General features: G+C 42.5%; 2 protein-coding genes across 5 annotated transcripts in view; both read right to left on the bottom strand.

Annotated features, from left to right (window-relative positions):
- The window catches only part of LOC110535098 (dual specificity testis-specific protein kinase 1), a 48,734-nt gene extending 39,980 nt beyond the window's left edge, over positions 1-8,754 (bottom strand). The window contains exons 1-2 of one of the 2 annotated variants that reach the window (XM_036936189.1): positions 8,511-8,754; positions 7,784-7,886 (exon numbers count right to left, since the gene is read on the bottom strand). In XM_036936189.1, the coding sequence (XP_036792084.1) occupies positions 7,784-7,814 (31 nt within the window). In that variant the 5' untranslated portion in view covers positions 7,815-7,886; positions 8,511-8,754. The remainder of the gene's footprint in view (positions 1-7,783; positions 7,887-8,510) is intronic. The other variant, XM_036936190.1, reaches the window with a different exon arrangement.
- A 3,275-nt stretch (positions 8,755-12,029) lies between these two features.
- LOC110536289 (tenascin) overlaps positions 12,030-22,925 on the bottom strand; it is a 74,147-nt gene continuing 63,251 nt past the window's right edge. For all 3 annotated transcript variants that reach the window (XM_021622011.2, XM_021622012.2, XM_036936188.1), the window contains exons 13-23: positions 21,971-22,093; positions 19,374-19,517; positions 18,757-18,876; positions 16,768-16,911; positions 16,249-16,379; positions 15,831-15,963; positions 15,309-15,460; positions 14,937-15,033; positions 14,586-14,747; positions 14,143-14,306; positions 12,030-13,979 (exon numbers count right to left, since the gene is read on the bottom strand). In XM_021622011.2, the coding sequence (XP_021477686.2) occupies positions 13,869-13,979; positions 14,143-14,306; positions 14,586-14,747; positions 14,937-15,033; positions 15,309-15,460; positions 15,831-15,963; positions 16,249-16,379; positions 16,768-16,911; positions 18,757-18,876; positions 19,374-19,517; positions 21,971-22,093 (1,481 nt within the window). In that variant the 3' untranslated portion in view covers positions 12,030-13,868. The remainder of the gene's footprint in view (positions 13,980-14,142; positions 14,307-14,585; positions 14,748-14,936; positions 15,034-15,308; positions 15,461-15,830; positions 15,964-16,248; positions 16,380-16,767; positions 16,912-18,756; positions 18,877-19,373; positions 19,518-21,970; positions 22,094-22,925) is intronic.

Raw genomic sequence — 22,925 nt, 5'->3', positions numbered from 1 at the left:
GTTCCTGGATGGTTGGGAGAAGTTGCTCTCGGAGGATGTGTTGGTACCATTCTTTATTCATGGCTGTGTTCTTAGGCAGAATTGTGAGTGAGCCCACTCCCTTGGCTGAGTTTCAACCCCACACATGAATGGTCTCAGGATGCTTTACTGTTGGCATGACACAGGACTGATGGTGGCGCTCACCTTGTCTTCTCCGGACAATCTTTCTTCCGGATGCCCCAAACAATCGGAAAGGGGATTCATCAAAGAAAATTACTTTACCCCAGTCCTCAGTAGTCCAATCCCTTTACCTTTTGCAGAATATCAGTCTGTCCCTGATGTTTTTCCTGGAGAGAAGTGGTTTCTTTGCTGCCCTTCTTGACACCAGGCCATCCTCCAAAAGTCTTCGCCTCACTGTGCGTGCAGATGCACTCACACCTGCCTGCTGCCATTCCTGAGCAAGCTCTTTACTGGTGGTGCCCCGATCCCGCAGCTGAATCAACTTTAGGAGATGGTCCTGGCGCTTGCTGGACTTTCTTAGGGGCCCTGAAGCCTTCTTCACAACAATTGAACCGCTCTCCTTGAAGTTCTTGATGATCCGATAAATGGTTGATTTAGGTGCAATCTTACTGGCAGAAATATCCTTGCCTGTAAGGCTCTTTTTGTGCAAAGCAATGATGATGGCACGTGTTTCCTTGCAGGTAACCATGGTTGACAGAGGAAGAACAATGATTCCAAGCACCACCCTCATTTTGAAGTATCCAGTCTGTTATTCGATCAGCATGACAGAGTGATCTCCAGCCTTGTCCTCATCAACACTCACACCTGCGTTAATGAGAGAATCACTGACGTGTTGTCAGCTGGTCCTTTTGTGGCAGGGCTGAAATGTTTTTGGGGGATTCAGTTCATTGGCATGGCAAAGAGGGACTTTGCAGTTAATTGCAATTCATCTGATCGCTCTTCGTAACATTCGGGAGTATATACAAATTGCCATCATACAAACTGAGGCAGCAGACTTTGTGAAAATTTATATTTGTGTCATTCTCAAAACTTTTGACCATCCCTTTCCTTGAAAGATACTAAAATTCTGGTAGTTTACTGGTGAACTTCGAAAGTTTCCAGTAATAATCTCTCCCTTTCTAACCTTATTTGCAAGTCATTGGTCAGATGAGGGAAGAGTGGATTGTCAGTGTCAAATCTGAAATAGTTTTGAGTGTTTAACTACAACACCCCATACATTCTTGAAAATGCACCATAAATCAGATAATAACATATACAGTGCCTTGCGAAAGTATTCGGCCCCCTTGAACTTTGCGACCTTTTGCCACATTTCAGGCTTCAAACATAAAGATATAAAACTGTATTTTTTTGTGAAGAATCAACAACAAGTGGGACACAATCATGAAGTGGAACGACATTTATTGGATATTTCAAACTTTTTTAACAAATCAAAAACTGAAAAATTGGGCGTGCAAAATTATTCAGCCCCTTTACTTTCAGTGCAGCAAACTCTCTCCAGAAGTTCAGTGAGGATCTCTGAATGATCCAATGTTGACCTAAATGACTAATGATGATAAATACAATCCACCTGTGTGTAATAAAGTCTCAGTATAAATGCACCTGCACTGTGATAGTCTCAGAGGTCCGTTAAAAGCGCAGAGAGCATCATGAAGAACAAGGAACACACCAGGCAGGTCCGGGATACTGTTGTGAAGAAGTTTAAAGCCAGATTTGGATACAAAAATACTTCCCAAGCTTTAAACATCCCAAGGAGCACTGTGCAAGCGATAATATTGAAATGGAAGGAGTATCAGACCACTGCAAATCTACCAAGACCTGGCCGTCCCTCTAAACTTTCAGCTCATACAAGGAGAAGACTGATCAGAGATGCAGCCAAGAGGCCCATGATCACTCTGGATGAACTGCAGAGATCTACAGCTGAGGTGGGAGACTCTGTCCATAGGACAACAATCAGTCGTATATTGCACAAATCTGGCCTTTATGGAAGAGTGGCAAAAAGAAAGCCATTTCTTAAAGATATCCATAAAAAGTGTCGGTTAAAGTTTGCCACAAGCCACCTGGGAGACACACCAAACGTGGAAGAAGGTGCTCTGGTCAGATGAAACCAAAATTGAACTTTTTGGCAACAATGCAAAACGTTATGTTTGGCGTAAAAGCAACACAGCTCATCACACTGAACACACCATCCCCACTGTCAAACATGGTGGTGGCAGCATCATGGTTTGGGCCTGCTTTTCTTCAGCAGGGACAGGGAAGATGGTTAAAATTGATGGGAAGATGGATGGAGCCAAATACAGGACCATTCTGGAAGAAAACCTGATGGAGTCTGCAAAAGACCTGAGACTGGGACGGAGATTTGTCTTCCAACAAGACAATGATCCAAAACATAAATCAAAATCTACAATGGAATGGTTCAAAAATAAACATATCCAGGTGTTAGATTGGCCAAGTCAAAGTCCAGACCTGAATCCAATCGAGAATCTGTGGAAAGAACTGAAAACTGCTGTTCACAAATGCTCTCCATCCAACCTCACTGAGCTCGAGCTGTTTTGCAAGGAGGAATGGGAAAAAATTTCAGTCTCTCGATGTGCAAAACTGATAGAGACATACCAAAAGCGACTTACAGCTGTAATCGCAGCAAAAGGTGGCTCTACAAAGTATTAACTTAAGGGGGCTGAATAATTTTGCACGCCCAATTTTTCAGTTTTTGATTTGTTAAAAAAGTTTGAAATATCCAATAAATGTCGTTCCACTTCATGATTGTGTCCCACTTGTTGTTGATTCTTCACAAAAAAATACAGTTTTATATCTTTATATTTGAAGCCTGAAATGTGGCAAAAGGTCGCAAAGTTCAAGGGGGCCGAATACTTTCGCAAGGCACTGTACTTGTTGTAACTCACTCTATTTTCCCACTACTTTTGTAATCCTGATTCTGAGGAGGACAGGAAGAAAGATTCAACCCCTCTGATTACATCATCATAAACAACAACAAACCCAGAGAAAGAAGTGGGATTCAAAGGTCCCTTCATGCCAGCCTCTCCCTCCTCTGAGTCCCCGCTCCTGAGTCCCCTCTCCTGACTCCCCTCTCCTGACTGCCCTCTCCTGACTCCCCTCTCCTGACTGCCCTCTCCTGACTCCCCTCTCCTGACTCCCCTCTCCTGACTGCCCTCTCCTGACTCCCTTCTCCTGACTGCCCTCTCTTGACTCCCCTCTCCTGACTCCCTTCTCCTGACTGCCCTCTCCTGACTCCCCTCTCCTGACTGCCCTCTCCTGACTCCCTTCTCCTGACTGCCCTCTCTTGACTCCCCTCTCCTGACTCCCTTCTCCTGACTGCCCTCTCCTGACTCCCCTCTCCTGACTGCCCTCTCCTGACTGCCTTCTCCTGACTGCCCTCTCCTGACTCCCCTCTCCTGACTGCCCTCTCCTGACTCCCCTCTCCTGACTGCCCTCTCCTGACTGCCTTCTCCTGACTGCCCTCTCCTGACTCCCCTCTCCTGACTGCCCTCTCCTGACTCCCCTCTCCTGACTGCCCTCTCCTGACTGCCTTCTCCTGACTGCCCTTTCCTGACTCCCCTCTCCTGACTGCCCTCTCCTGACTGCCTTCTCCTGACTGCCCTCTCCTGACACCCCTCTCCTGACTGCCCTCTCCTGACTGCCCTCTCCTGACTGCCTTCTCCTGACTGCCTTCTCCTGACTGCCCTCTCCTGACTGCCCTCTCCTGACTCCCCTCTCCTGACTGCCCTCTCCTGACTGCCTTCTCCTGACTGCCCTCTCCTGACTCCCCTCTCCTGACTGCCCTCTCCTGACTGCCCTCTCCTGACACCCCTCTCCTGACTGCCCTCTCCTGACTCCCTTCTCCTGACTCCCTTCTCCTGACTGCTCTCTCCTGACTCCCCTCTCCTGACTGCCCTCTCCTGATTCCCCTCTCCTGACTGCCCTCTCCTGACTGCTCTCTCCTGACTCCCCTCTCCTGAAAATAGCCTTATTTATATTGCAGCATATTGGATGGCTGTCATTCATATTCCATTCACCCAGCTCAATGTAACAGAGGCAGGTTTAGGCTACTATGTATATGATACTAAAATGTTCCGTGTACCTATCATGAGGTTGCTACAACCTAGCTTACGAATTAAAGTTTACAATGCACGTGCACAGGTCGAGAGAATTTAGAGTAATCAAGGTAACAGTCACCGCTTTGCACACTCTTGCCTGCATCTAGCTGATCCAACAGTTGCGAACAAAAGTTTCTATTGGACAAATTCAGGTATGTTTATCACCATTTCATTCGGATTGCTTTCGTTTAAGAATTATTTTCAACAGAATAAGATCAATGAATAAACCCCTGATCACACGAAAACACAGTCCACTTTCATAGCAGCCACATGTGGACAACAGCTAGTTGTATATACAACTCCTTCTCGTATCTACACTATATATACAAAAGTATGTGGACATACCTTCAAATAAGTGGATTTGGCCATTTCAGCCCATTGCTGACAGGTGTATAAAATATAGCTCACCTCCATGCAATCTCCATAGACAAACATTGGCAGTAGAATGGCCTTAATGAAGAGCCTCAGTGACTTTAAACGTGGCACCGTCATAGGATGCCACCTTTCCAACAAGTCAGTTCTGCAAATTTCTGATCAACTGTAAGGGCTGTTATTGTCACGTATGCTCCAACTCTTCACTCCCCTGGCGCTTGAGGGCGCCAGGCTGCCCTTCATCACGCACTCCTGCCATCAATTACACACACCTGCCTTCCCTTGTCACGCGCTTCAGTGATATTGGACTCACCTGGACTCACTTATCATATGTTTATTACCTCCCCTATATTTGTCAGTTTCCCTGCTCTGTTCCCTGCTGATTGTTTTTTGTCTTTGTTTTCTTGTATGCTGACGCTGTTCCTGTCTCGTTCCATGTCCGTTCCTCATTAAATGTTTGACTCTCTGTACCTGCTTCGTCTCTCCAGCGTCAACTCATGTGACAGTTATTGTGAAGTGGAAATGTCTAGGAGCAACAATGGCAAAGGGATAGGCCACGCAAACTCACAGAACGGGACTGCCGAGTGCTGAAGCGCGTAGTGTGTAAAAAACACTCACTACTGAGTTCCAAACTGCCTCTGGAAGCAACAGAGTTTCATGAAATGGGTTTCCATGGCCGAGCATCCGCACAAAAGCCTAAGATCACCACACGTAATGTCAAGCGTCGGCTGGAGTGGTGTAAAGCTCACCGCATTGGACTCTGGAGCAGTACTAAACCTTTATATCATGACCGCTAACTGCTACACACAGCCTACATTATTGTGACGTCATAGTCAACATAGCTACTAGAACTAACGTGTTAGTAAACCCTCTATAATCATGCAGTACAGTGTACACGTACAGTCAGCAGCAAGCAGTTTAGCAGTTAGACTGGCGGGCCCCGGTGGCAATAAATTAATTAAACCAAAAGCTTACCTTGGCTTGGAAGAGTTCCAGTGTTGGATAGCCATAGCCAGCTAGCTAACATAGCATCCCTTCCATTTTGAGCCAGGTGTTTGAGTAGGCTAAACTAAGTAGCTGCATTTGATGCTAGCTAAGTGAGTGAACATGAAAAAAATAGACTACGAAATATGGCTAGCTCTCTCTTTCTCTCTCACTTTCTCTCTTGCTTCTCCTTAATTTTGTAAGAAATTAATTTGTTAAAAACTGTCTCTCTCTGTTTGACTGAACTACTCACCACATTTTATACACTGCAGTGCTAGCTAGCTGTAGCTTATGCTTTCAGTACTAGATTTATTTTCGGATCCTTTGATTGGGTGGACAACATGTCAGTTCATGCTGCAAGAGCTCTGATAGGTTGGAGGACGTCCTCCGGGAAGTTGTCATATTTACTGTTTAAGTCCATGGAAGGGGGAGAGAACTATGAGCCTCCTAGGTGTTGTATTGAAGTCAATGCACCCAGAGGAGGACAGAAGCTAGTTGTCCTCTGGCTACGCCTCAGTGCTACCCTACAGAGTGCTTGCTGCAAGAGCTCTGATAGGTTGGAGGACGTCCTCCGGAAGTTGTCATATTTACTGTTTAAGTCCATGGAAGGGGGAGAGAACTATGAGCCTCCTAGGTATTGTATTGACGTCAATGCACCCAGAGGAGGACAGAAGCAAGTTGTCCTCTGGCTACACCATAGTGCTACCCTACAGAGTCCTACTGAGGCTACTGTAGACCTTCATTGCAAAACAGTGTGTTTTAATCAATTATTTGGTGACGTGAATATATTTTGTATAATATTATCTAAACATTAGAACTTTTATAATATTTCACTATTTCTATTTTTATGAAATTCGCTGAGGAGGAGGGTCCTTCTCTTCCTCCTCTGAGAAGCCTCCACTGTCCTTCACATTCTCTATGGCTTCTGTTATCATTCACTTAACAACCATAAGCAACCACTTTAACAGAAAACTCCAATTCCCAGCACATCTTCAAGGTCCATATTCAGAAAGGGTCTCAGGGTAGGAGTGCTCTTATCAAGGATACATTTAGCCTTTTCGATTATAATGACTGATCCTAGATCAGCACTCCTACTCTAGTATGCCCCTGGTATTCCTTAAAGCAAAGGTTATTTTAGATGCTCAAGTCTCTATCATGCCAGTACATCACTCTCATCAAATTTATTCACCTGGAGCCTGTTCAGAGAATTGAGTCTCTGATCTTCAAACCACAGAGGATAGATAGATAGATAGATAGATAGATAGATAGATAGATAGATAGATAGATACTGTAGATAGATAGATAGATAGATAGATAGATAGATAGATAGATAGATAGATAGATAGATAGATAGATAGATAGATAGATAGATAGATAGATAGATAGATAGATAGATAGATAGATAGATAGATAGATAGATAGATAGATAGATAGATAGATAGATAGATAGTAGGACACTTCTCTGACTCAACACCTCCGAACACGGTTAGGATTGGAGCGCACAATACTGAGGAGTTTCTACATTAGGACAAGACAGTTATACACACTTAGTCACACTGTATCAGAGACTCTATCTGTGCCCCAAATGGCACCCTATTCCCTTGAGTGCAGTACTTTTGACTAGGGTTCTGGTTAAAAGTACTTTTTACATGTTTTTTAAAATTTAATTTCACCTGTGTATCCTCATATCCAGAGCGATTTACAGGAACACTTAGAGTTAAGTGCCTTGCTCAAGGGCACTGACAGATTTTTCACCTAGTCGGCTCAGGGATTCGAATGAGCGACCTTTTGGTTACCGGCCCATCACTCTTAAGCGGCAGGCTACCTGCCACACTGTAAATGGGAATAACAGAATAGGGTGCCATTTGGGACACATCTGAATGGTGCAGGTTTGGAAACAGAAACACACACACATCTATATGACACAGAATGTTATTACATCTACAAAAGCTGCTGATCATCAACAACATTAAACTCAATGCACGGTGCTCCATGCACACACGCTATAATCACAATCACGGGCAAGCAGCAAAACATATTAGAAAAATGAAAGATATAAAACAATTCAGTGTAATGGATGGAGTCACTCGGAATCAAAGGCATATGACTAAGAGTAAAAATAGAGCTTAGGATAAAAATTCAATGCACTACTTCTGTAAAACTGTGAAATATTTCTATATGACACATAGTTGTCATGGGAACATCAAAAACCTAATGATATGATAGAGATGTCATATAATGCGCTTGGGGTATATTTTCATAGCATTTTCAATGCAATATTAAGAGGGGTAAGAAACAGTTGTTACAGTACTTACTCCATTGATTTAATAAGCTATTCATATGCATCTTGAGGATGGGGGGAAATGCAATGGCCGCCAGTCAGTGCAATACCCAGTAGTTATAGTCTTTATCCAGAAGCTGGGGAGAACCACATGCATGCAACAATGAGCAAACACACACACACACACACACACACACACACACACACACACACACACACACACACACACACACACACACACACAGACACACAGACACACAGACACACACACACACACACACACACACACACACACACACACACACACAGAGCCAGGACTGTTACTATACTGTGACATACATTAGGCTTTGCGTTCATGCAGGCATCGTTAAAGGCAGGCATAAACAAATAATCAGTAGGCCAGCTGTTGCATTCACATTTTCCATGCAAGGAATAGAAACATTGACCCTGTCTGTAATTTCTGTGAATATCTATTCAAATATTACAAATGAAAACAGGATTACATAAGTAAAGTAGGGTAGGCTATGACAAATACTAACAAATGAGTCTTGATTTTGGAATAAGAGCCAGCCATTTGCCCAGTACAATATTCTATTCAATACATTGTTGGTATGTAGCCTAATCTTCACTTCTTCAATCAATGATCTCTTGTTATTAGAAAAATATTAAGGGAAACTTTAGGCTATAACTCCATCCTTGAACAAAACTCCAACCTTGAACACATATTTAACACATACTTGATCGGTATAAATGGTACTTACATCGTTATAACAACAGTCCAATTCGTTTATAAAGAGTAAAGTGTTCCCCCAGAAATGTATTGATTATATTCTACACAGTGATATATTTGAACTGCGTTAGCTACGTAGGATACACTGGGATCCGAATTCGGTGCGCTATGCACTGTTTCCGTATGCAGTTTGGCTCTTCAGACTCCAACCAACGCACTCGCCACTCAGGGTGTGAAAGCGGTTGCACGGCGGAGCGGGGGTGAAACAGTCTTGATGAAATTCATGTTTGATGGGTTGCCTTTGGAGCCAACTGTAATTACGTCGGTTGATATCGCTCAACTCAGTCTCCACCCATTCTGTAAGCTTAAAGCTACATTATAGCCACCGATCAGCTGTGCTGTTGGCTACTTTGTAATCATGCAATAGAAAATAAATAATTTTTTCCCCATGTATTTATTCAGCAGGTACAATAAGGAGAATAAGGCACAAGATGTAAATAGCACAGTATATACTGTAATATAAAGTACCAGTCAAAAGTTTGGACACACTTACTCATTCCAGGGTTTATCTTTATTTGTACTTATTTCTACATTGTAGAATAATAGTGAAGACATCAAAACGATGTAATAACAGATATGGAATCATGTAGTGACCAAAAAAGGTGTTAAACGAATCAAAATAAGCAGCCACCCTTTGCCCTTATGACAGCTTTGCACACTCTTGGCACTCTCTCAACCAGCTTCATGAGGTAGTCACCTGGAATGCATTTAAATTATCAGGTGTGCCTTGTTAAAAGTTAATTTGTGGAATTTCTTCCCTTCTTAATGCATTTGAGCCAATAAGTTGTGAAAAGGGAGGTGTGGTATACAGAAGACAGCCCTATTTGGTAAAATACCAAGTCCATATTATGGCAAGAACAGCTCAAGTAAGCAAAGAAAAATGACAGTCCATCATTACTTTAAGACATAAAGGTCAGTCAATCCGGAAAATTTCAAGAACTTTGAAAGTTTATTCAAGTGCAGTAGCAAAAACCATCAAGCGATATGATGAAACTGGCTCTCATGAGAACTGCCACAGGAAATGAAGAGCCAGAGTTACCTCTGATGCAGAGGATAAGTTCATTAGAGTTAACTGCACCTCAGATTGCAGCCCAAATAAATGCTTCACAGAGGTCAAGTAACAGACACATCTCAACATCAACTGTTCAGAGGAGACTGTGTGAATCAGGCCTTCATGGTCGAAATGCTGCAATGAAACCACTACTAAAGGACACCAATAAGAAGAAGAGAATTGCTTGGGCCAAGAAACACGAACAATGGATATTAGACCAGTGAAATCTGCCCTTTGTTCTGTTGAGTCCTTTGAGATTTCTGTTTCCAACCGCTGTGTCTTTGTGAGAAGCAGAGTAGGTGAACATGTGTGGTTCCCACCATGAAGCATGGAGGAGGAGGTGTGATGGTGTGGGGTGTGCAAAGCTGGCATCAAGGCAAAGAGTGAAGAATCTCAAATATAAAATATATTTAGATTTTTTAAAACACTTTTTTGGTTACTACATGATTCCATATGTGTTATTTCATAGTTTTGATGTCTTTACTGTTATTCTACAATGTAGAAAATACTAAAAATAAAGAAAAACCCTGGAATGAGTTGGTGCGTCCAAACTTTTGACTTGTTCTGTATATAATAATATGCCATTTAGCAGATGCTTTTATCCAAGAAATGTACAGTCATGCATGCACACATTTGACATATTGGTAGTCCTGGGAATTTAACCCATTATTCTGGTGTTGCAAACACCATTCTCTACCAACTGAGCTATATGGGACCATATATTTAATGTTACACACATGCGTTATATGAACCAGCTATATTTCTAGGAACATTGTCAAGTCAAACAGAGATTGCATGAAGACATTGGATGATAGGGAGGAATACGTTTGTTTTACAGGCTTGAGTGCACCAGTCTAAGCATAAACTCCCTCTGAGAGTGTGGGAATGAAATTATTATGACAGGGGGAAAGGAAGAGTAACATATCAAAGAACGGCTGAAACTTGTTGTTTCTCACTGTCTTATTGTTTCTATAGTTAGTGTGACTGGTCTTCCAGTTTTACTGTTAGTCAGCCATCTGCTGCAAGTTGGCTGAGAGAGCCAGGCTGCACTCTAGTGTTCATGAATCATCAGCCTATTTCTGATCCCACACACTGACACATCTCTCTACTTCTACAGAGAGATTATATCATTCTATCATCATTTCACCATCCAACCACCCGGTAATTACACAGCATCTTCATTTTTCTTCGTTACTTCATTGTTTTCTCAAAGCAATTACGTTACATAACAGTCATCAACAACAAACATTTAATAATGATGACATGGATTGCTAAATGTATAACAAATCAAATTGAATCAGATTTTATTGGTCACATACACATATTTAGCAGATGTTATTGCGGGTGTAGGGAAAATGCTCGTAAACATCAAACAACTACATTTCTCAGTTATATTAAATTGCATTAAAGATAGAGCCAGATGAATTCGGAGTATGGCATACTTGTAGAGTAACACTATTCAGTGCCGACGAGGAAAATATACTGTCCTGAATGTAGAATGCATTTTCTGAAGTAGTGATTGGACAGATTCATTTTGTTTTATGATATGTTTGCACTCCAATTAATATGATAAAAGAATGACGTTTAATGATATTCTTTCCATAATACACCACTCAATTGAACAGTGATGCCAGCATTTCTCAACACTGACAATAACATCTGCTAAATATGTGTATGTGACCAATACAATTTGATTGATTTGATGCTGATCTGTTCACTTCCACCTCGTTATAGGAAAGTGGGTAAACGCTGCCATCAGCTGCTCATAAAGTGGAACTACAGGTCTTTGCTGCTGTTCGGCATGATTCTATCTCATTTTACATCAACATTTTAAACCTAATAAGGTCGATAATTAACCTTTTACCTAATTTTACCAACAAACACCAGTTCAGGATATTGCGTATGACTTGAAAAAAACATTGCCTCGATGCACATTCTTTACAACAATGTCCTAGTTGTAGTTTTTACTTTTAGTGCATAAGAAAGACTGGATGAGACATCAGCAGGTGAGATGGCCTTTCTGGAAGCCACCCCAAATAGCCAGCAACTCATGTGGTTTAAATGCAGCGACAGTGACTATTGTGGCATACGGAAAAGTGAGCTGTTCTATCATGTTATTTTCCTATTATGTTATTTGACTGAGTTTCTTGTCTGTAAGACAACACAAATATAGCAGGCTTACAAGTAAAACCATAAACCTACATGTGTGCACAATGAAAACATAGAATCTTATTCAGTACAGTGATGTGTACATCTTCTTTGTGCAATAAATAGCTCCTGTCTAAGATAGGCTATATAGATATGGTTCCTTCACATTTATGCATCGGAGAGCTATGGACGAGCCAACTGCCAATATTAAACCAATATGCAGTGTAAAAACAAATTGACAGTGACTTATTGCATTATGAAACATTTGTCTTTAGAAAGATATTAGACTCGTCATTTTTAAACAAACCTTGTTTTATTATTGTAATACGGGCTACAGAGAAACACCTGTTGTTCACCCAGTTATAAACAATCAAAAATCAAAAAACAAAACAATTATTTAAAAAACTTTAATTTACACAGGTATTTCATGGGGAGGGGGATCTCAGTGGTTTCGTCTCCTGGCATAGCAGGGGGAGGGGAGGGGGAGAACAGAACAGAACAAGAAGAACTTCTCTCTAGTTAATTTTGGTCTGACCAAATAGATGTTTCTCAGCAAAGTAAACACTAAGACCTTACAATGTCAATTGGAATTGGCCATTGGCCTATTTTAAGAATCCATATCTTCTATATTTCATCACAATATTCCTCTGACTCCTGTTGCATCCATATAAGTATTTCCCATTTAGCAAAAATGTAACAATCACCCACCATTTCATTGTTTATTGAACTGCAGGTCCTGCCTTGGATTTTTTAGGAAATAGAAAACAAATCAAACAGAATTCTCTGTGTCCTTCAGCTAATGCATGATAGCTGGTGGAAAAAGTAGTACTAGCTCAGTTGCATGTGTAAGAGACAATTGCACAGTGCCTGTATAGCCCACACAATCAATGGAAACACCTCATGTCATTCATCCTGTGTGTGGGATGAAGCAGATTAGCTTTATTCAGAATGCCATTTATTCTGCCCATATCGTTTCAGAAGACAGTTTGCAGGTTGAGGTGAAGAAGGGATTTCGAGAGAGAGGGAATCATAAAGTGAAAAAGAATGAGTCACACATAGACTAATGAATGAGACAGCCTTTCTCTGTGAGCTCTCTCCACTTTACAAAGATATTTTACATTTGAATGAGTTGTGCGGTTTATGTGGAGAATCTTTTTGATCAATAACCACTTCCATCCAGATGATTGAATTGAAGGTATGTGGTCTTGGTGGGTGGTGTGTTATTCAAATAATATCATTTCTATAATCCAGTTTAAAGGTATACCATGCCATCTCTGCAAACACTAGGGTTGGAGTCAATTCGAATTGAAGGCAGTCAATTCAGGAAGTAAACTGAAATTCCAATTCAATAATTTAAAAAGAGGATTATTCTCAATGACTACTCAATAAACGTTTTTTTTTTAAATGTCAATATATTTAACAAGTTGTTATATTTTTTATTTTACATTCAAATCACTTTCTAAATTGACTGCCTTCAAGTCGAACTGACCCCAACCCTGGCAAACACTCTAATGGCCTACTGTGGTTGGAGGAGATGGATACACTGTAGAGGCAGAAAACATCAGTATTCCACATGTTAATACCTCAGACCAGACTCAAATGCACCCCTCCACTGAGTGATGTGACTGTAACATGATAGTGACAAGAAAGAAACAAATGCTTTATACTTGGGATTTGAATATTATACTCTCTTTGGCAGTATAATCTGTGGGTTTACTTTGTGATGTGTAAATCCATATTTTTCCACATCAATTTGGCATTGACACTATTTATACTGCACCTAACCATTTTGTATCAGGGGTTGGATAGTGGGATTTGTAGTATATTTTTACTGTATCTGTGCTTAGTTCTGTGATTGAGCAAGAGGAGGGGTGTAGTTCGAGGTGGCTGGGCTCTTAGCAGTGGCTTTGGTAGCGGCAGAGAATTGTGGGTGTGTCCCAAATGGCACCCTATTCTCTATTTAGTGCACCACTTTGACCAGAGCTCTACTGGCCCTGGTCAAAAGCAGTGCACTTTATGGGGAATATAATGCCATTTGGGATGCAGACCTGGAATCAGCAGTGGCAGAGGATGGTGGACAGGTTCAGGGGTCACGAGGAGATGGGTCGTAGCGCGGATCGGTCGGTTGGTTTACGATCGTTTTCTCCTTCCCTCAGAGTTCCTGAAGTTGGATGGCCTGATCTTCATCTCAGCAAACTCAACGGAGTGCTCATGGCCTTTCCAATGGAACCAGTTCACTCCCTGAAGAACACACAGTAATATTAGTAGCGAGGGGTTGATATTATTAACACAAATGCCTTGAATTTCCTCCCTTATCTTTTCAAAGTCAACACTGTACTACAGCAGTATTTTTGAAAACAGAAATTCCTGCTAGTATTGAATCTTCAAGTATATGTGCTCTCACCTTGCTGTGACTGTCATCGCCATATCGTCCCATAAGGTTGACGCGATGGCAGTTCTTATACCAGAAGGCACCCTTGTAGGACAGGGCACAGTTGGTGACTGCGATGTCATTGTCATGGTCGTAGGTTGAGAATGGGCGACCATGGTGGTAGGTCATAGAATCACCTACAGGGGGCAGCAGAGAGAGCATTAAGCAGGAACCAAACTTAACAGACTTCAGAAAGGAGGCTTAGGTTGAATACTTGCTCACTTCACCCTCACCTAATAACAATACTTACTTTATTACTTAGATCTATTCTAACTTTTTGTGTGTCCACAAATGGCACCCTTTTGACCAGTGCCCTATGACCACTGTAGTTGTCCATATAGGGAATAGGGTGCCATTTCCGACACACATTGGACTTTGTACTAGCTATCTAATGGTTGTAGAGAAGCAAGTCTTACCTGCGGTACCACTGTACCCTCCAACGTGGACCTTGTAGCGACTGCGGGGATCAGAGATGGAGAACTTGTCGTACTGGGCATGGGCTACATCCCCCTTGTCTCTGAGGTCTACACGCAGCTCGTACTGTCCCACTACAGTGATCTTATGGAGGTTTGACAGGCCTGTGGGAAAATATGACAGTTGGGATTTACAATAATTTCTGAGGACTTTTTAGTCATGATATGTAACAAATGATAGGGGAAAAGAGGACAGTTTATTCAAATACAGTACTCATATTCATATACCTTAAATGGATTCAAATAAATCAATGAATGTGTTGATCTATAATATCTTCCATATTATGAGCATACCGAGCCAGAATTCGTCGTTCATGTCACCGAAGCCAGCAGTGTAGTTCCTCCAGTTGCGGAAGAACTCCAGTTTACCACTCTGCCGTCTGAGAAACACCTGTATGATGGGACAAACACCAGATCGCTCATTATATAACCCTAGGATCCATTACACTACATGTCATCTGAATCAGTGTAGCCTGGTGTCACTTTAAATGGGGTGACAGGTTCATAGGAATGCCTGGAACAGAACAGAAACCACGCAGGTGTTTGAATCTGTTCATTCCATTCCAGTCATTACTCTGAGCTGTCCTCCATTCACCAGCCACCTATGATCTGAATCAATAAGGTTTGGAGTTGGGTTGTACAGTATACTAGTAGCCAGTGACTTACAATCCATCCACCTCCATCTGTGGCCATGTCACAGTAGACCTGTATGGGCTGACTCTCATCTCCACCCAGGTAGATGGTGTAGACACCAGAGGCTGTGTCTCCATTCAGCAAGGCCTGGGAGCAGTCCCTGGGGTGTTTGTACAGCACGCCAACTACACACACACACACACACACACGCACACACACGCACACACGCACACACGCACGCACACGCAAACACGGAAGATGAGTTACTAAACAGCTCCAGCTGCCCAGCAAACTCTAAGCTGAAGATGAATAAAGAAGGGACAGAGATTACCACACTGGGTGGTGAACAGAGCAGAGGGTAACATGTTTTTTTCTAAAAATATATACTTTTGTATTTTATGGTTTATGGGCGGTGCCAAATCGGAAGGTAGAGACAGGGGCAAATCCAAAGGGAAACATAGAGTAGAGTCCGAGGCTGGATTCCTAACCCTATTGCCAGTGGGTATGTTCGGTCTGGAGTTGGCAGACTACCAACATCACTGTGGTAACACTCACTGGTGGTGAAGACAGTGGTGATGACTCTGCTCCTCTTGGGCCCTGCGATGGCCAGCAGTCTGACGGAGTACTCAGTGGAGGCACTCAGCTGGGCCATGTTGTAGGACGTGGCTGTGGGGCTCAGGACAACCTCCTGGAGGAACAACACAACCCAGCAGTCAGAATGTCAGAGATACGTCATTATTAATACATCAGGGTGCACTACATGGGGAAAAGGATGCCATTTGGGACTCATTGGATTTAGAAGTATATAATGCTTTTCTAGATCCCAAACATGTATTATCAATGCTTTTTCTTATACTCCCCAAAGATGCATCATCATGTCCTCTTGGACAAAACCATACTCTATCTGACCAAGGAAGGAATGTTCTTCTCATAATTTTAATTCTATGGTTCCACCATGCAGACAACCACTGACCCGGATTGTGCCGTCAGCTGACTCAAAGCTGAGGATGTAGCCGGTGATGTCAGCGCGTGGGGCCTTCCAGGTCAACATGGCGTTCTCTGTCTGGATGCTACTGGCTGTCAGGTCCTGAGGGGCATCTACATCTAGGGGAGAGAACACAGTGGTCTAAAACCCCCGTTCAGACAGAGTACTTCACCTTCTTTAAATCTTCTGTTTCCAGGTTCAGGTTGTCTGTTTGAAAGGGTACGGGGTAAAAAAGGTACATTTTAAACATAAAAATAACAGTTATGTAACCTGTAGGGTTAGTGGGCCAGAAAATACTGAAAATGCAGTAGGGAGAAAGAGATTAGTGCTTTGTATGAATGTCTGCCTGTTCGGTTTGAATTTGATCTGTTCTGTTGTTGATCCACAATTGAATGAGCATACAGCTTCATAGCAGTTTCACAATAAAATTGTAGGCACTAATCAAAGCTGCTGTTTGGATGTGTGTGTGGGAGGGAAGGTCCAGCCTCCCCTAGGCCATATACCCACCAGTGGTGAACTCAGTGGTGGTGGCGGCGCTCTTAGCAGCCGCTCTCATGGCGTAGACCTTGACAGTGTAGTGGGTGGCAGGGGTCAAGGAGGTAATCTCAAACTCCACATTGTTTCCAGACACTCTCTCCATCACTGGGACAACTGCACACACAGAACACACAGAAACAGTGAGGAGACAGAGATAGAGACAGAGAGAGGGACAGGGACAGGGACCGGAACAGAGACAGGGACAGAGAAAGGGACAAAGAAACAGATAGGGAAGGAGACAGAGACAGGGACAGAGACAGGGACAGAGACAGAGAGAGGGACAGATACATAAATATTAATAGAAACAGAGAGAGGGACAGGAACAGGGACAGAGACATGGACAAAGACAGGGACAAAGACAGATATAGACAGTGACAGGGACAGAGACAGATGCAGGGAAAGAGTCAGGGACAGGGACGGAGACAGGGACAGGGACAGATATATAAATAGCAATATGGACAGAGAGAGAGACAGGAACAGGGACAGAGACAGGAACAGGGACAAACACAGGGACAAAGACAGATATAGACACAGGGATAGAAACAGTGACAGATACAGGGACATAAATAGAAACAGGGACAGGGACAGGGACAGGGACAGGGACAGAGACAGAGACAGAGACCAGGACATGGACAGAGACAGAGAACGATACAGAGACAGGGACATAAACATATATATATATATATATATAAATATAAATATAGACAAAGACAGGGACAGGGACAAAGACAGGGCAAATACATACAAGATATGTATAAATATAGCCAGGGACAGAAACATATATAGAAATAGAGGCAGGGACAGAAACAGACACAGAGACAGAGATATATAGAAAGAGGCAGGGACAGAAACAGACACAGAGACAGAGACATATATGGAAATAGAGGCAGGGACAGAAACAGACACTGAGACAGATATAGAAATAGAGGCAGGGACAGAAACAGACACAGAGACAGAGACAACATATATAGAAATAGAGACAGGGACAGAAACAGACACAGAGACAGAGACATATATAGAAATAAAGACAGAAACAGACACAGACACAGAAACATATATAGAAATAGAGGCAGGGACAGAAACAGACACAGAGACAGATATAGAAATAGAGGCAGGGACAGAAACAGACACAGAGACAGAGACAACATATATAGAAATAGAGACAGGGACAGAAACAGACACAGAGACAGAGACAAATATAGAAATAAAGACAGAAACAGACACCAAGACAGAAACATATATAGAAATAGAGGCAGGGACAGAAACAGACACAGAGACAGAGACATATATAGAAATAAAGACAGAAACAGAGAAAGATACAGAGACAGATATAGAAATAGAGGCAGGGACAGATACAGAGACAGAGACAGATATAGAAATGGAAATAAAGACAGAGACAGGGACAGATACAGAGACAGATATAGAAATAGAAATAAAGACAGGGACAGATACAGAGACAGAGACATATATAGAAATAAAATAAATAGAAATAATATAGAAATATAAATAAAGACAGAGACAGGGACAGACAGACACAGATATAGAAATAAAGACAGAGACAGGGACAGATACAGAGACAGATATAGAAATAAAGACAGAGACCGATATAGAAATAGAAACAGGGACAGAGACAAACACAGATTTATAAATAAAGACAGAGACAGGGACAGAGACAGAGACAGAAAGAAATAGAAACAGGGACAGGGACAAAGACAGATATAGAAATAAAGACAAAGACAGGGACAGGGACAGAGACAAAAACAGAGACAGCAACAGGGACAGAGATAGTGACAGAGACATTAACAGAGACATTAATAGAGACATTAACAACCAGATCAACATCTGTCTGTAAGGATATTAAATGAAAACAATGAAGGTGAATGCAACGCATTTTCTCCTATAAGCCCTGGTAATATAGAGTATAGTACATCCAGATGGTGTGTGTGTGCGATACCCTACCAGTGTCTGCGCTGTAGGTGATGACATATCCGTCTACAGTGGCGATGGAAGGCTGCCAGTGGAGCAGAGCATCTGTGTCATTGATGTTGACTACAGTCAGGCCACGGGGCTTGTCCAGAGCTGTCAGATAGAACACACACAGGACACACACAGACGCACACACGCAATGTGGTTACCCTGAGCAGAGCCACATCAAACACCTCCCCAAGGACAGAGCCATTGTCTTCTGTTGTAAGGAAGCAGGAAACCTATCCACCCCCAGCCATGCTCCATCTGTACACACTAACAGATTTCACAATGGGCTTCGTGCTCAGCCTTTATAGACCTATCACCAACTTGGTTGTCACCATCAACATTTGATGCTTTGTTTAATTGTATTGAATGTATCACATTTTGTCTGCAGGGCATACAAAGACTAAGCTATTATTGTTTTGGTGTTGTCTGTGTATGTAGGCTCTTGTTACCATACTCCAAACGCTATGTCCCAAATGGCACCCTTTTCCCTTTTTGGTGCATTACTTTTGACAGGGGCTTATAGTGCTGTGGTCCAAAGTAGTGCACTAAATAGGGTGCCATTTGGGATGCATCCCTTGTGTTTTGACAGGTGTGACACACACCTGTGGTGACGCTGCTGGAGCCAGGCTCACTCTCCTTCTGTCCCTTCACAGAGATGACTGTCAACTGGTAGGTCACTCCAGGGGTCAGGTTGGACAGCACCTTCTGAGACTCAGTGCCACCCACTGTCACAGTCTGAGGAGCACCTGCATACATACACGTGAAGAAAGGGACAAGATCAGTCAGACCATCAAATTACATGGAATTATATAGAATCAATAATGAATTATAGGACATGTTTTGGTCAGACGTCCGATTCTGTATTGGCTATTATTTATTCAATCCATATCACAAATAATATGTTTTATCATCAAGTAGCAAACCAGTAAAAGAGTGAACCAGTAGTGAAGCAGTTCACATCAAAGTTGTGTTGGGTTGCACTTCAAACTGCCACAACACCTCACAGAGACAGAACAGCCACTAGAGGGAAGAAGAAGACTAGAATAGAATTCCACAGAATAATTTGTTCTCTCTACTGAGACTCAAAAATCCTACCTTATTTATTTTAAAATGATAAAATAAATTCCATGTGACCACACCACACATGCAAATGTGTTTCCTCTGGTTTGCAGCCAATGTATGTATAGTATAGTATATACGCTGAGTATACAAAACATTAAGCACTCCTGCTCTTTCCATGACAGACTGACTAGGTAAATCCAGGTGAAAGCTATGATCCCTTATTGATGACACTTGTTAAACCCACTTCAATCAGTGTAGATGAAGAGGAGGAGACAGGTTAAAGAAGGACTTTTAAGCCTTGAGACAATTGAGACATGGATTCAGAGGGTGAATGGGTAAGACAACATATTGAAGTGCCTTTGAACAGGGTATGGTAGTAGGTGCCAGGCACACCAGTTTGTGTCAAGAACTACTGGGTTATTCATGCTTAACAGTTTCCCGTATTTATCAAGAATCATTCAGAAGCATTGGAGTCAACATGAGCCAGCATCCCAATGAAATGATTTTGACACCTTGTGGAGTCCATGCACCAATGAATTGAAGCTATTCTAAGGGCTAAAGGAGGTGCAACTCAGTATTAGGAAGGTGTTCCTAATATTTTGTACACTCAGTGTATAGTATAGTTATGTATGTATGTACAGTATAGATATATACAGCATAGGTATAAACTACATGGCCAAATTAGTGGATTTGGCTATTCAGCCACACCGGTTGCTGACAGGTGTATAAAATCGAGCATACAGCCATGTAATCTCCATAGACAAACATTGGCAGGAGAATGGCTTAACTGAAGAGCTCAGTGACTTTCAACTTGGCACAGTCATAGGATGTCATCTTTCCAACAAGTCAGTTCTCAAATTTCTTCCCTTCTAGAGCTTCCCAGGCAACTCTAAGTGCTGCTATTGTGAAGTGGAAAGTCTAGGAGCAACAAGGGCTCAGCCACGAAGTGGGAGGCCACACAAACTCACAGAACTGGCCCACTGAGTGCTGAAGAGCGTAGTGCGTAAAATTTGTCTGTCCTGTTGCAACATTCATTAATGAGTTCCAAACTGCCTCTAGAAGCAATGACAACACCATAACTGTTCGTTGGGAGCTTCATGAAATTAGTTTCCATGGCAGAAGAGCAGCACACTAGACTAAGATCACCATGCGTAATGCCAAGCATTGGCTGGAGTGGTGTAAATCTCACCGCCATTGGACTCTGGAACAGTGGAAACACGTTCTCTGGAGTGATGAATCAAGCATCACGATTTGGCAGTCCAACAGACAAATCTGGGTTTAGCGGATGCCAGGAGAACACTACCTGCCCGAATGCACAGTGCCAACTGTAAAGTTTAGTGGAGGAGGAAAAATGGTCTGGGGCTGTTTTTAATTATTTGGGCTAGGCCCCTTTGTTCCACTGAAGGGAAATCTTAACGCTACAGCATACAAGTACATTCTAAACGATTCTGTGCTTCCCACTTTGTAGCAACAGTTTGGGGAGGGCCCTTTCCTGTTTCAGCATGACAATGCCTGGTATGGTAGAACTTGACTGGCCTGCACAGAGCCCTGACCTCAACACCATCGAACACCTTTGGGATGAATTGGAACGCCAGACCTAATTGCCCAACATCAGTGCTTGACCTCACTAAAATCCCCGCAGAAATGTTCCAACATCTAGTGGAAAGCCTTCCCAGAAGAGTGGAGGCTGTTATAGCAGTAACAAGGGGATCAACTCCATATTAATGCCCATGATTTTGGAATGAGATGTTCAACAAGCAGGTGTCCACATACTTTGTGTAGCTGTATCTACAGTATAAGTACATATTTTTTCATTTTATTTAACCTTTATTTAACCTTTATTTAACTAGGCAAGTCAGTTAAGAACAAATTATTATTTACAATGACGGCCTACACCGGCCAAATATGGACAACGCTGGGCCAATTGTGCGCCACCCTATGGGAAACCCAATCACGGCCGGTTATGATACAGCCTGGATTTGAGGTGTCTGTAATGATGCCTCTAGCACTGCGATGTAGTGCCTTAGACCCCAGCGCCACTCGGGAGAACCATAGATATAGATATATATTATAGATATAGCATAGATATACAGTATATGCCTGTACAGTATAGGTATGCATGTCTGTAGGTACTCACCTCCCTGAGCAGGGACATAGGTGACATGGTAGCTGTCCACTCGAGCCCTAGGGATTGTCCAGTGTACAATGGCCGAGGTATCAGTGACATCAGAGAAATGGATGCCCTTGGGTGTGCCCAGCCCTGGCATAGGGGAACATAAGGATACAGAAGACACCAAACAAACAGAAGACAGGTAGGAACTTAGGGGCAGGTTTGTAAGTGAAGGGGAATGAAAACCACAAAGTGTCTCAGAGTAGGAGATCATTTTTGCCTTTTAGATAATAATCAATAAGATCGTATGGACAAATGCTAAATCAGCACTTCTACTCTGAGATGCTTTAAGGGAATGGCTCCAGATCATAGGATATCTCTCAATAAAAGATTACTGCTTCCAAATAAATGACAAAAGAAAGGAAAACACCCCTAAAGCACAACTAAAGATTCCTAAAGATCCCATTCCTAAAAACGTCCATAGGATTTTTTTTAATGCCTTAATTACCCAGAAAATACACATTATTGACAACCACCAACTAAAGTAGAGAAAGAGAAACAGACACAGACAAAGAAGCCAAGGCTCCCAGAGCCTGTCGTCAGCACTGGGCCACAGCATCTTCCTTGACAGACATGACACGGGGAGATTAACTTGCCCCCATTACAGACACACAAAAGTGAAACATGCATCAGGGCCATCGGACCCGAGAGTGAAGCCATACCCCCAGAGAAGGCAGGGGACGAGCAGAGAGAGAGAGAGAGACACCCATTCAGACACTCAACACACAGACAGACAATTTCCCTAAAGACAATTAGACAAACCCCATTGGGGCTGGACAGTCAAAGACAACATTGGAGACAACTTGACAGATAGAGACAAAAAAACCGAGCAAGTGAAATGTTGAATAAATCTCCTGAGCAGTTCTCTGTAGCCCCATGAATGGGAGGCCATCAGAGGCTGAATTCTGTGTTTACACTGACA

The sequence above is a fragment of the Oncorhynchus mykiss genome, chromosome 11 (assembly GCF_013265735.2).
Source record: "Oncorhynchus mykiss isolate Arlee chromosome 11, USDA_OmykA_1.1, whole genome shotgun sequence".
Lineage (NCBI taxonomy): Eukaryota > Metazoa > Chordata > Actinopteri > Salmoniformes > Salmonidae > Oncorhynchus > Oncorhynchus mykiss.
The sequence above is the reverse complement of the archived record's forward strand: the minus strand, read 5'-3'. Positions and strand labels throughout refer to the sequence as shown.